Source organism: Mauremys mutica, chromosome 17, assembly GCF_020497125.1.
Source record: "Mauremys mutica isolate MM-2020 ecotype Southern chromosome 17, ASM2049712v1, whole genome shotgun sequence".
NCBI lineage: Eukaryota > Metazoa > Chordata > Testudines > Geoemydidae > Mauremys > Mauremys mutica.
This window is the reverse complement of record NC_059088.1, coordinates 20,843,246-20,857,853: the sequence shown is the minus strand read 5'-3', so window position 1 is coordinate 20,857,853 and position 14,608 is coordinate 20,843,246. Positions and strand designations below refer to the sequence as shown.

Sequence of the window (14,608 nt, the reverse complement as noted above, 5' to 3'; positions counted from 1 at the left end):
AGTGTCACGGAGCTAGCCCAATGCCCCGCTGTTGTGGTTGCACACGCCACAGGGGGCTGAAATCCAAATGAAAAACTGTTTCAATTGGAATTGAAACAAAAACTATACTAACCCCAAATTGAATTGAAATGTGACTAACTGATTTGGGGTTTTCTTACATTGTGTTTTGTACCAAACTCCTGCATTTTTGAGCCTAAATCGACCTGAGTTTTAAGATCTCCTGAGCCCAAAACGTGCAATGACGTGAAAATTGCAAATAGATTTTTCAGGTAAACTGACAAGCTTCTCCCCATGCCCAGGGCCAAGTTCAGGTTTCTGTTTCTCTTTGCAGTAGCTGATGCACTGGGGCTGTGAGTAGAACCCTGCAAATCTGCGGCTCTCCACTTTATTTCCGCGGACCATGTTTGCGCATCACTGATTGGATGCGGATACAAATTTTGTGTCCGCGTAGGGCTCTAGCTGTGAGTGTACTTGCAACATTGTAGAATCAGAGAACTGGAGGGCTGGAAGGACATCTCGTCCTTCGCCCCGTGCTGAGGCAGGATTGTGTAAACCCTGCCAATCCCTGACAAGTGTTCGTCCAACCTCTTCTTAAAAATCACCAGGCTGGGGATTCCACAGCCTCCCTGCAGGGCCACCCGGGGGGCAAGTGGGGCAATTTGCCCCAGGCTCCACAGGGGCCCCCACGAGAGTTTTTCAGGGCCCCTGGAGCGGGGTCCTTCATTCACTCCGGGGGCCCCGGCTCTGGGTCATCGTCGTCGTCGGTAATTCAGCGGCGGGGGGTCCTTCTGCCCCGGGACCCGCCGCCGAAGAGCTGGGTCTTCGGCGGTAATTCGGTGGCGGGGGCCCCTCGCCGCAGGTCTTCGGGGCACTTTGGCGGCGGGTCCCGGAGCGGAAGGACCCCCCGCCACCGAATTACCGCCAAAGCGGGGGCCCCCGCCACCGAGGACCCCAGGCCCCCTGAATCCTCTGGGCGGCCCTGCCTCCCTGGGTCGCCTGTTCCAGAGCTTAGGGCTAGAAAGCTTTTCCTAATATCTAACCTAAACCCTTGCTGCAGCTTAAGCCAATCCTCCTCCTCCTGAACTCAAGAGAACAATTTGCTCACCACCCTCTTTACAACAAGCGACCTAGCACTAATTTCTGGGTGTGTCCTAATGCAGAACTGGGAGCCTTATGGCCCATTAAGTATTGTGAGGGCATCTGCTTCAACCAGGACCTGAGCTCAAGTTCAGACAGGGAAGCAGCTGTACATGTAGGGTGGCAGCTATAGAGGTAAGAAGCAGCAGCTCTCATCAGCTGGGAAGTGCCCTGCCCGCGGGGTGCTCTCAGCCAGAGAATTGGCTCTGATGCTGGATGGCTCCCGCCTTGCGTTTCATTGGTTGTGTGTGTTACCGCGCTGTATTTTGCAGGGGAATTGGATGGGTGATCAGGACTTTTCTGCTCCTGGAGTTGAATTAGACTTTTATCCCCAGCGGTTGTTGTGTTTTTAAGTGTTACCTGGACTTGTGTTTTTAAATTTCACCTCGCCGTGAGGACGAGGAACTTCTGAGATTAAGAACTAGAGGTCGGCCTGAATGAGAACCCTGGATCCAGAACCCTAGACTTTGCGAAAGGCACTGGGACCATAGGCACTGACTCCAAGGGTGCTCCGGGGCTGGAGCACCCACAGAGAAAAATTAGTGGGTGCTCGGCACCTACCGGCAGCCAAGCTCCCCTCACCCCCCGCCCACCTCCTCCTCCCCCCCTGAACGCGCCACATCCCAACTCCTCCACCTACCTCCCAGCGTTTCCCGCCCGGCCACCTCCAAACAGCTGTTTGGCAGCTTTAGCACACTCGGGGTGGGGGGAGCGGGAATGTGGCGCTCATGGGGGAGGAGGCAGGGAAGAGGCGGGGCCGGGGGGGATTTGGGGAAGGGGTTGGAATAGGCGCAGGGGTGAGGTGGGATGAGGCAGGGGGCAGGGGTGGGGCCCCATGGAAGAGTTGGAGTGGGGGGGAGGGCTGGGGGAAGAGAGGGGTCAAGCACCCACAGAAAAGCGGGGAAGTCGGTGCCTATGACTTGGACCCAAACTTGGGTCCAGTTCGGTTTCAAATCGTCTTTGCTTATGACCGGAGTTGACCCGCAGGCTGCGTTCTGCTCTGCTGTGGCAGCGTCTAAGGACCTCAAGAAGGGATCAGGGCCCTATAGTGCTAGGTGCTGTACATGCAAATCACAGAGCCAGCCCATGCCCTAGGGAGCTCACAGTCCAGCACAGACAGGACACAACAGAATCAACAGACACCCAGGCACGGGTGGGAGGAGATGCAGTTGACGTGCCCTCTGAAGCAGTTTGTTACTCAACCGCAGCATCTCACTTCCCCATTCCGAGTCGAGGCAGGTCAGCGATGAGCCAGCCAGACCTCAGACCCACAGGCAGTATTTAGGGAACTTTCCCTTCCACTACCCCATGTTGTTTCTGAATGTGCCTCTCTCCCACTTTCCTCCTCTGCCACAGCTGCATGAGTAGGTTAGGGCTTCACCTGGCCTTCCCCCCTCCACACACACACAGTTGGCAGGGCTGTCATCTCGTAGTCAAATCTGGCACAAGCTTTCCATCTCCACCGTGGCGTTTGCCCAGCCCTGGCGAGTTTGCACGTCTCGGCACCTACTCCAAGGGAGTGGCAGGCTAGCCCAGTGGTTAGCGTGCCAGCCTGGGACTTCTGAGACCAACGGTCCTTTCCCTGGCCAGGGTGACTTTGTGCGAGTCATTTTGTGTCTCGCTTTGCAATGGCGACAGTCGCCCTGTCCTACCTCACTGGGGAATTGGGAAGAGGGAATGTGCCCTACAGATTGTGAGGGGCTCACACCAGGGGCACTGGAACGGGGGGGGGGGGGCAGGGAGACATGCCCCCCCATTACCAGCCGTAAGAGAGAGTGATGGGGGAGGGGGCAGAGAGGAGCAAGCAGTGCAGGGTTTTGGGGGAAGAGTTGGCATGGGGCGGGGGGTTGGGGAGAAGGGGCAGTGCGGGGGCAGGGCCTGGGGGGGGCGCAGCTCAGCATGGGGGTGCCGGGCCGCAGTTCAGGCACCGGTGGCCCTCCCACGTTAAGGCACTTCCATCGCTCCTGCCTCAGATGCAGCGATGCCGGGGGCCAGAGCCGTATCACAGATAGTTGAAGTGTCCTCTGGGGGGCAGCAGAGAGACCTTGAGGGTTCATTTGGACCGAGAGACCATCAGTCATAACAATGCGGTGTCCTTCTGCACCTCCCTGCGCCGGAGGGCTCCAAGCATTTCCCGGGCACTCGTGAATGACGCCGGATGACAGCCCTCTGGGCTAAGGAGCTTGGTAGTGCTGTCCCCATTGAGGGGCACAGAGGCATGACCTGCCCACCTGGATGCAGCGAGGGCACCACCTCCAGAAGCACTCTGCTTGTGGTGCACGTGTGGCTACACCAGGCGTTTTGCTGGCACAGCTACACCAGTTAGGGCAGGTGATTTTTTTTCAGACTCCTGGCCGGCATCGCCGTACCGGCAAAATGTTGTGGGGCAGCTCAAGCCTTGTCGATAAAGATGTCCGGGAAGGAGGGCTGTGAATGTAGCTGTTGTTGTTAGTGGTGCTGTTACGCCAGCGGAAAAACCCCGTCTGCTGGCGTGAGCGACGTCTGGGCTAGAGGGCTGGCAGGTGTGGCTGGGCCGGAGTGTCTCCGTAGCGCAGACAGAGCATTAATCTGCGGCCGGGGTGGAAAGAGAACCCAGGTCTTCTGAATCCCAGGCGGGTGTGGCAGGCCCCGTTTCAGGAGAGCACCCGAGCATACGCTTAGCTTTAAACCCGTGAGTGGTTCTGCTGGATTCAAAACTCAAGCACGTGTCACTGGGCTTTGCTGAATCAGAGCCTTAACCACTAGGCCAGCAGTTCCCAAATGGGGGTCCACAAACCCCCAGTGTCCACAGAGCACTTAGTGTCAGGGCTGGGACATCGGCAGCTGGGCTTCGTGATTAACACAGGGCGGGGGGCAGGGTCCCCACAGCAGCCAGGGTTCAGACCCAGGCGGCCCGGAGCTGAGGTCAGGAATGGAGAGTCAGGCCGCGGGAGGAAACCGAGAGGGGGTCAGCACTAGGTGAGCCGTCCAGAGCAGGGCAGAGCCCAGGTGCACGGGCAACTTCTTCTTCCGCCTCCTTGCTTAAGTAGGGGCAGTGGGCCAATCAGAAGCTCCGGTGTTCCACCAATTGGGACCCAGGAGTAGAGCCTTCTAGCTGAGCTGGGCTTCAGAGAGTCCCAGTTCTAGGTGAGGCCTCTACATAGGCGCCGACTTCCCCTCTGCCTGGTGGGTGCTCGACCCCACCCCCCTACCCCACCTCTTCCCACCCGTGCACCACCCTCACCCACCCCTTCCACAAAGTCCCCACTCCACCCCCCCCTTTTTACCACCCCAGACACACCCCCTTCTCACTTCCTTCCCCCAAGTCCCCATCCCTGCCCTGCCTCTTCCCCACCTCCTCTCGAGTGCACTGCATCCCCGCTCCTCCCCCTCCCTCCCGGAAAGTCTTAAGCACCGCCAAACAGCTGTTAGGTGGTGGTGGAGGGGGCGGGAAGTGCTGGGAGGGAGGAGCAGGGACATGGCACGCTCGGGTGGGGGGAGGAGGTGAGGAGGCGGGAGCTTGTCTGCCGGTGGGTGTGGAGGCCTATGGGCCTCTAATTGGTTGGGTGAAGGCTTGGAGCATGATGACCCTCCCAGGACTCCGACAGACCTGGATTTGTGACCTGTGGGTCATGACACTTCGGGGCTGGTCATGGGGTGCTTAGCTGCCTCCTTGTTCCCACCTGCTCAGTTGCATTCAAATAACAGCTAGACTGGGTCAGACCACTGGTCCAGCTAGCCCAGTTTCATATCTCTGAGAGTGGCCCATGCCAGATGCTAGAGGGGATGAACAGAACAGGGCAATTGGTCATCCAGTCCCAGCTTCTGGAGGTTTAGGGACACCCAGAGCATTGAGCGGATGATGTTTTCAGAGGACTATCCACAATGAATCCAAGTCCTCTTTCTTGAGTGGTAACAGCTAATTTAGACCCCATCATTTCGTATGTGTAGTTGAGATGATTTTTTTCCAGTGTGCATTATTTTGCATTAATTGACACTGAATTTCATCTCTCATTCTTTTGCTCAGTGACCCAGTTTTGTGCGATCCCTTTGTAACTCTTCAGTCAGCTTTGGGCTTAACTGTCTTGAGTAATTTTGTATCGTCTGAAAACTTTGCCATCTCTCTGTTCACCCCTTTTTTCAGATCATTTATGAATATGTTGAAAGCACTGGTCCCAGTACAGACCCCTGGGGGACCCTACTATTTACCTCTCTCCACTGTGAAAACTGACCATTTCTTCCTACCCTTTGTTTCCTATCTTTTAACCAATTACTGATTCACCCTCGTATCCCATGACTGCTTACTTTGCTGAAGAGCCTTTGGTGATGGACAGTGTCAAAGGCTTTCTGAAAGTCCAAGTACACTACATCCACTGGATCACCCTTGTCCACATGCTTCTTGATATCCTCAGAGAATTCTGCTAGACTGATGAGGCACGATTTCCCTTTACTAAAGCCATGTTGACTCTCCCCCAATATATTGTGTTCATCTATATGTCTGATAATTCTGTTCTTTACTATAGTGTCAACCAATTTGCCAGGTACTGAAGTTAGGTTTACCGGCCTGGAATTGCCGGGATAGCCTCTGGAGCCTTTTTAAAAAATAGGTGTTGCATTAGCTACCCTCCATCATGTAGTACAGAGAGTGATTTAAGTGATAGATTACAATGTGCAGCAGCAGTCAAAAACACTAACAAAATGTTAGGAACTATTAGGAAAAGGATAGATAATAAGCCAGAAAATATCATAACACCATTATATAAATCCATGGTACGCCCCAACCTCGACTACTGCGTTCTGGTTGCCCCATCTCAAAAAAAGATGTATTTGAATTGGAAAAAGTACAGAGAAGAGCAACAAAAATGATTAGGGGTCTGGAGCAGCTTCCGTATGAGGGGAGATTTGAAAGACTGAGACTGTTCATCTTGGAAAAGAGACGACTAATGGGGGGTATGATAGAAGTCTATAAAATCATGACTGGAGAAAGTGAATAAGGATTTACCCCTTCCCATAACACAAGAACCAGAGGTCAGCCAATGAAATTAATAGGCAGCAGGTTTAAAACAAACAAAAGGAAGTAATTCTTCACACACCGCAGTCAATCGGTGGAAATCGTTGCCAGGGGATGCAGTGAAGGGCAAAAATATAAAAGTATAAGTATGCCAAAACTAAGTATTTAAGTTCCTGGAGGATAGGTCCATCAATGGCTGTTAGCCAAGATGGTCAGGGAAGCAACCCATGCTCTGGGTGTCCCTAACCTCTGATTGCCAGAAGCTGGGATTGGGTGACAGGGGATGGATAATCAATAATTGCCCTATTCTGTTCATTCCTGCTGAAGCATCTGGCACCAGCCACTGTTGGAAGACAGGATATTGGGCTAGACGGACCATTGGTCTGACCCAGTCAGGCCATTCTTACATTCACCAAGGGGGAGGACGAGAAAGAATCATCTTAGATTGCAGCAAGGGAGTTTCAGTTGGATCAGTAGGAACAATTTTCTAACTGTGGAGACCCAGAATCAAGCACAGGAGAAGCTGAGCAAAACTTCAAGGCAATGGAGCTGGACCTAGTCACGTCTCCTGGGTGTCTCCTTCTTTCCTTCTCTCCCTCTCTTGGGCAGCTTCTTCCCAGCACAGAGCTCTTGATGCCTGGGGCCCCATTGAACTGGATTTCTCTGGCCCCCCAAAAGAGCCAATGCCCCCAATTCTGTTGAAGGCCCCAATGGTCTCCTGCTCCCCATCCCCAACCAAAGGCAGAACAAGACCCAGTGGCTGGAAGTTAAAGCCAGGCACGTTCCAGTTAGAGATGAGACAGATTTCTAACAGTGAAGGTGGGTAACCACCGGAACAAGCACCCAAGGGGAGTGATGAATTCTCCAGCTCGAGATGTCTCCGGATCCAGAGCAGGTGCCTTCTGGGAGACATCCTTTAGCCAAACACAAGTTACTGGGCTCAACACAGGAGGAAGGGGGTGAAATTCTACAGATCAGACTTGATGAGCTAATGGTCCATTCGGGCCTTAACATCTACAAACTTCCCTTCCCCCTTTACATATTTCATTAAAACCCCCTCAAATTTTGGATATTTAAACAAAGCTGCTACAGGCGCCAGAGACCTGCTGCACAGGAGAAACCCACAAATCCTGGGACCTTGCCGCTGAATTTCCAGCTAGCTTGTTCTAGAACATACAGAGCCCTGGAGATAACGTGACACTCCCCAAGCGTCCGGAGGGCGCGGCGGCCACGGAGACGAATTATTCTGGGCTAACCTGTGAACGTGATGAAGTTAAGAAAGGGGGAATTTAGGCTAAATTTCTCTGCTGGTGTAAAGGGGTGCAGCTCCATGGACTGCAGTAGCATTTATTCACCCAGTTACACCAAGAGAGAATTTACCCCCCACTGAAGGTCTGTTGGCCAGTGGAACAATCTCCGAGGGGAAGTGGTGGGAGCCCCATCCCTTTGGGGCTAAGCCTGGAGTGGACAAAGCTGGGGCAGATTCTCTGCCTTCATCTGCACCCGGTGAGCTGCTTAGACAACTGAAAGGGAGTGGAGACCTCCCACGACTCTCCTGTTCCGGCCAAGTCGCCGGCAGGTACAAACTAAACAGCCACAGCTGGCTCCTACACCTCCCACCCCAGAGCCATGGGCACAGAGGAGGCATATCGAGGTGCGAGGAAGTGTGTTGCAGTGGGAAGACACCAGCAAGCTCCACCTGGTGTATCATCTCCTGTACACTAGACCATACCCAGCTAGCATGGGTTAAAGCAGATTCCAAGCGGCTCTGGCTTGTGTCATGGGCGAGAATCAGGGAGCCGGGACGGTTTCTCTGATGTCGCCCCCCTCCTCCCCACAAGTCTGCTGTGTTGGGCAAAAGCTTGGCTCCCACTGAGAGCCTGCCAGCTATCCTACTGCAGCCCTTTGGGGGGCATAGGGAGCAGGACGGGACCTGAGAGGGCTTTCCCATCTCTGCCGGTGGTTCCTGGTGTCAGGGTTTGTTTTGGAACGGAAACGCTGGGTAACGTAACTCGGATGTCCCTGCACAGGTTGGGCAGCATGGGGATCGAACCTGGGATCTCTAAGCTCATCACGCATGAGCGCCCATTGCCTGAACTAAGAGACTTAGCCAAGGCTGCAGTAGGCTCATTAATCTTAAACTGGCCTGGTCCCTGCTAGAGAGGGACAGAAAACCACATCGAGTAGGCATAGTTCACAGTAACTTCTGTACCACTCCTGCCATGGTAACTGGCTGTGGTGGCTGATTACCTCGCTGCTATCAAACAATCTTGGGGCAGGGAGGCCTAGTCTTCAGCTGAGCCAGGGCTGGAGTCCAGACCTGTGAGGAACGACTGTCCCGCGTCACCCCCTTCAGCTAGAAGGGCTGTGGGGGCCCCTTGCTGAATCCATCTTCTGTGTTTAATTCTTGAAGCAGATACAAAGCCGGCGAGTACTCTGGACTCAGAGGAGAACAGGCTGTCCATGGAGGTGCAGGACTCCTTCTCATTTCTCGACAACCAGGACACCTGGCAGGACTGTGGCACGGAAGGCGACCAGCCAGAGAAGAGCTTGCTGGAAGAGACCACCTCCGATTTTGCTGGGGACATGCTGGAGGGCTTCCAAGGAATGGATGACGACATGGAGAGCAGGTTCATGAATGTAAGTTCCCGGTCGTGCTGAAATCTAGATCCTGGCCTTTAGCACCAGCCGTGTATTAGAAACTGCAGCAGTGAGCTAGGATTTGTAGGAAGAGCGAAAGGGATGGCTAGACAGAGAGGGTGGGGTGGACAGATAGAAAGCTAGAGGGGTGTGTATGAGGACTGACAGACAGACGGGTGGGTGTGAAGACGGGCGGGTGTGAAGACGGGCAGACAGACAGATGTATGGGGAGGAAGGGAGAAGAGAGGCATGGCTGGATGGATAGCTAGAGGGATGAGGCTGGAGATGGATAAATAGAGGGATGTATTGGAGAGGAAGGAAGGTATGGTTGGATGGACAGCTAAACGACTGTGTATAGGGATGGACAGACAGACAGAGGGGTGAGTAGGAGGATGGATAGATTAGATAGACGGACAGGCAGACACTCCAGATGATAGATTATATTATGCAGCTACTGCTTCCTGTAGGCACATTAATTACAGGTCACATACCTGGTACAAATCAGTCCATTGTCTCAGCCCCCCGTAGGAACGCTGTCCCCTCATTACTACATGCCATCTCTGTAGCACCCTTTGGGTGCTAGGGAAGGAGGCAGTGCCCCTCACCCACGCCCCCCAGCCACCTCTTCCCACTCCCAGGAGAGCCTGGGAAACCAGAGAGGCAAATTCTGGCTGGGACAGGCCCAGTGGGGAAGTGAATGCAGAGCAGAGGGGCCCCGGCTGAGAACCACATGCCAGCCGTGCCCACTCCCTCCCCCCCCCCCCCCCCGGAAACTGGAGGCTGTTAAAACCTCCATCAGCCAAATCAAGGCCACGTGCCAGTGACGGCGCCTGCGGTCGTGGTGTGACCGGCCTGCTTAGTGACTCTTCTGCGTGCTCTCAATCCCTAGCAGGAGTTCTCGGTGGAGCCGCCCCCGGAGTACCTCTCCATCGAGGAGTGCATGAACGAGGAGCAGTACTACCTGGCCGCCAGCTGCTCCGACACCGAGGAGCTCTCCAAGGAGACGGACTCCGAGGAGGTGTTCCTGAGCGCCTACGATGACCTGAGCCCCTTAGCTCCCGACCTAGAGAAGCTGCGACAGCTCGGTGCGGAGCACGGGTGGGATGTGCCTCTCCCAGAGGGGGCGCTGGGTGGCGAAATGGCTCAAGAGGTGCTGAGCAACCAGCCCCCAGGACCTGCTGAGGAAGGGCCATTAGCTAGCGACACCAACGGCTCCTCTTTGACCAAAGAAGGCAGCAGCACCAAGGTGCCTCTGCCAGACGGCCCTCATGCTCCAGAACTAGCCACGCCCTGTCGGAGCAAGGAAGCCGCCGAAGAGCCCCATAGCGCCCTTCGCCAGCCAGAGGGGCTCAAAGGGAACGGGGCTGAGGGAGAGGCTGTGGAGCCCAGCCCAGCCGTCCAGCGAGAAGAAGACATAAAAGTAACAGGGGGCGATGGTCTGGAAGCAGGCCCTGGCCCACCCAGAACTCAGCCCACCACTGATGTAGCACCAGTGCGGGAGCACCGGGGCACATGGGCTCCGGAGAGCGAAGGCCACGGAGCCCAAGCTAGCCATGCCAGAGATGAGCAAGCGCAGGCCCCGAGGTTAAGGGAGGCAGAGCTGACTCTGTGTGCTCAGAGCCAGGAGGCCGACAGACGTGCCCCAGAGGAAGTGAGAGCGCAGGAGGGCCAAGGGAGCTCGGCTCCTCCCATGCCAGAGACCAAACAGCCAGAGAGTGGAAAGGACCCACCTCAGCCTCTTGCAATGAAGACCGCACCTACCCTCTCACCGGGATCGGGGCCCGAGCCCCCCGCTGTCCCCATATGTGAGAGTGGCCCCATGTCCACTGCCCCCTTTCTAGAGACAGGCCTCGAGACCACCGCTGTCCCCCTGGATCAGAGTGGTCCCCAGGCCTCCATCTCCTTGCTAGGGACAGACCATGAAGCCCCCACCGCCCCTGGGTATGAGAGCGGCCCTGAGGCTGCTCCCTTGCTTGAGACTAGCTCGGATCTTGTGTCCTGGTCTGATGCTTCCCCGTCGCTGGGGAGTGGCCCCACAAGCCTTCCCCTGGAATCTGGTCCACTGAAGCCTGTAGACCTTCCCGCTCTCCCCGAGCCTGACACGCCGGCTGGGGTGCGCCCTGACGGCAGCGCCCCCATGAGGGTCACTTCCAGCACTGTCCAAGTCCAGCAGGTGAAATCCGTCCCCATAGTGCCCCCCAAGCCCCAGTTTGCCAGGATGCCTCCTACCGTGAAGATGAAGATGCACCTGGGTGAAGCATCCACGTGGCCCAAGCTCTCTGCTTCAGAGAAGAGCTCCGGCGGTGGGGAGAGCAGCCTGGGGAAGGGGGCCTCTCTCCAGAGGCAGTCGCACCCTGTCAGCCTGGGTGCGTGCTGCCAAGTCGCAGAGGGCACAGAGTCGAACGAGGAGTCTCCCCCGCCCGGCCCTGTGGAGAAGTGCCCCAGCAGCACAGAGAGCCATGAGCCCCCCGAGACTTCCCTCCAGAAGCAGAGGCGAGCCAGCTGGCGTAACGGCGGCAGCATGTCTTTCGACACGGCGGTGGCCCTGGCCAAGGAGAGGCACTTGGCCCAGACCCCGGTTCGGAGGATGCAGACCTATTGCATGGGGGATGGTCGGGAGATGCACGGCGTTCCCAAGATGGAGAAGCCCCTGCCGTTCCCTAGGCCTGCCCTAAAGCCTGTGGGCCAGCGCTCCCTGAGGCCGCTGAGCTGCACTGGTGCGCTACTGTCTCCAGACGCCCTGGCTATGGGCAAGCACCCACCCCTGCCTGACACGGCCTGCGAACCACGCCTGGTGCCTGGCCAGGAGCCGCTGCCCTTCGCCCAGGAGCCCGCAGCAAGGAGCAGGCTGAGCATGCCCAGGCTTGGCCAGCGACCGTCAGACATGGAAGAGGCAGTGGGGCCTCTCACGCAGCAGCGGCGGTCGCTGGCTTTTGAAATCAGGGACTGTGGAGGGTCGGAGTTGTGAGGGAGCGGCGGGGACAGTTCCATGCTCATTGACTGGTGGGCTGCCAAATCTCAACCAACATGGGTTACTGCCTTAACGCACCATCCTGCACCCGCTGCTCCGAGTCCAGCCCTGCTATGGGTGGCTGGCACCGGACGACTGGGGCTGGGAGGGTTGGGTTGTGCAGCAGGAAGAAACATCGTACGGTTCGGGGAGAGGGTCTCCTTTCCAGGAGCAGCCTCTCCGAACTGCAGTGGGCCACATGAGCCCCAGCCTCAGCCAGAGCTAACGCTGTTCAGACACGATCGTTGAGCCAGCCATTCCCTCCGCATCTCCTCCAGAACAGGGATGTTCATCTTCAGCGCAGACAAGAACAATGTCTGCTCCAGCCAGCTAGATCCACTTCCACCGGGGCTGAACCTGGCCCAGCTTGGCATTGGGTGGGTGGGGAAAGCCATGGGGCTGGTGCTCCTGTGAATAATTTGAGGCTGGATTCTCCAACGTGCTGAGAACTCACAAAACCCACTGGAAGTTGCAGGGGGCCAGCACCTTTGAGTGAGGCCACCAGTTCCTATCTCCATCCCCGGGCGAGAGAACGCCAGCCCAGGAGACAAGGGGGGGTCATGATTTTTAAAACAAGAGCAGCGGAGGGTCTCTCCAGAGACGGCACTGGGCTGAAAAACCACAGCAATCTTGCTCCCAGCTCCCCCACCCCTTTGCAGTCATCTCCTCTTTTGCTTTTAGGAAATAAACAGGTCAAGAAAGTTTCCTCTCTCTTGAATTCAGCCCCAGGACTTTCCCCTGCCTCCTGTTAGTCTGCAGCCCTTAGCGGCAGGGACCTGCCTGGTAGGTCACAGAACCTTTCATTGCTAAACTTGCAGCCTGCCCGGGCGGGTTGTAACTTAACGGCATCAGCTGATGGTTGTTCCTGAAACAATGTAGGGCAAGCAGCTGTTTATAGCCAGCTCCTTGTAATTTCAGAGAAACCACTGGCACTGCTCGGCCTCCTTATTTGTGGTCGCCAGGCTCAACAGAGAGGCCAAAGAATGAACCAGCCATCGGTGGCTGGGCTTCTTTCTGATGCTCCCTCCAGGGCACGGTTAGCACATACATAGGAGATCTTGCACCTCTGCAGCCCAGCCTGTCCCCTTTCTCTGGGCAGATAGCAGGTGTCTGTGCAGGGACACTGCCTAAAGCCCTAGAAAATCTACTGTAGGAAATGAGCCTGAATCAGCTGGTTGCTGGGCTAGGTGGGACGTACAGTCCATGGCCACCTCTAACGTCCGTCCTCCTGCTGCCTGTCATTTATGAAAGTGGCAGCCGAGTCCTTGGGTTTCCACTCACTTTTCTCTTCGTGTTGTTCCATTAGTAGTCTTATTTCATTGGTCTCTTTGGGTTCTCCAGCCTCTTGTTAATCTGAGATGGCAGCTGGGTTGGGTTTGACAACGATTCGTAGCTACCGTACCCTATCACGGGATAATAAAGATAGTTTGGAAAAAATCCGCACAGTTGTGGTGATGGCTTTTAAAACGAGATCCTCTGGCCCTGTGCTGCTGAGTCCTCCTGAACGGGCAATCCAGAGACGCCACGCCAGAGTAGGGCACCGCGGGTGCTTGGGTTGAACTGGGCCGAACGGGGCCATGTCGTGCCTTGCCAATACAGTACACAAAGGGCTCATGTCACTTTAAAGGGTGTGCAAATGAAATGAGTTCAAAAGGCGAGGCCAGTGGCACTGCCAGCTTGGCCTTCTGCGGACAAAGAGCTGGGTTCAGATCCTGTCTGATTTGAAAATGTGTGTGCACTGAGGTAAGGGGGTGGGGGGTGCACTCTCCATGCCCAACCTGGTAAGGGCTGGGGCCTTCATCCCCACTGGCTCGCCTCACCAAAACCACTCAGGCCCCGATCCTGCAAGGAGCTCCACATGCCCAGCTCCCTGTGCTGAGCCCTGTTGATTCAGTGGGGCTCTGCATGGGCACAGGGGCCTACCCAGCTGGAGCCATTGCAGGATCAGGGCCAATGCTTGGTCTCATTGGGCTGACGTGCTCATGGGATAGCCAGACTGGAGTAGCAAGGAATGGCGCAGGCCAGGCAGTAGGTGTTTCTGCTGAGCTGGTTGGACAGGAGCTAGGCTCCCTGAAGGTTCCACAGCAGCAGAACTACGTGAAGCCCCGGACTGGAATAGGTGAGGACAGTGGGGCAGGAGTGAGGTTTTAAAAATAACGGGCCTGATTCTCATTTCCTTCCACCCAGACCTGTTCCCCCTCCTCTGGCAGTGCCCAGGAGTCTTAAGGCGAAGGGGAAAGATGATTAGGTTTAGACAAAAAAATGTAAAAGAAGCCCTGTCCAAGGCTCTAGTCATCCCTGCTATAATTGAGAAAATTGAGGGATATCCCTCAGAAAATTGAGGGATAGCCTGCTAAACCCAGGGTTGTGAGTTCAATCCTTGAGGGGGCCATTTAGGGATCTGGGGCAAAAATCTGTCTGGGGATTGGTCCTGCTTTGAGCAAGGGGTTGAACTAGATGATCTACTGAGGTCCCTTCCAACCCTGATATTCTATGAGATCACCCTGCTGCCCTCACCTGATGTCTCTCCCACGCCTGTGTAGCAGCTGGTGTAAACAGATGTGTCCTGCAGTAGGCCCTGAAGGTCAATAGACCTGGGCTATTTCAGGCCACTGGGGAAGGCTGGGATCGCAGCTGCGGCAGGATGGTCTCTCTGGCAGCAAAGTCCCAGCCCCGCTGAGGCTTTATTGACCAAACTCAGCAGACTCAGATTCAGTCTAGACGCCAATCAGCGCAGATCACATTGCACCAGTGACTTGCTGCTTAGGGAGCCAGATGCCGCATTCTGCACTTACTTGACTCTCCAGATGGGCCCCAGGCATGGCCCCGTG

At 55.8% G+C, this 14,608-nt stretch overlaps 1 protein-coding gene across 6 annotated transcripts in view; it reads left to right on the top strand.

Moving 5' to 3' along the window:
- ARHGAP30 (Rho GTPase activating protein 30) overlaps positions 1-14,046 on the top strand; it is a 57,016-nt gene extending 42,970 nt beyond the window's left edge. For 5 of the 6 annotated variants that reach the window (XM_044991776.1, XM_044991774.1, XM_044991773.1 and 2 more), the window contains 2 exons: positions 8,541-8,767; positions 9,657-14,046. In XM_044991776.1, coding sequence (XP_044847711.1) covers positions 8,541-8,767; positions 9,657-11,735 — 2,306 coding nt within the window. In that variant the 3' untranslated portion in view covers positions 11,736-14,046. The remainder of the gene's footprint in view (positions 1-8,540; positions 8,768-9,656) is intronic. The other variant, XM_044991775.1, reaches the window with a different exon arrangement.
- Positions 14,047-14,608: the final 562 nt, after the last annotated feature.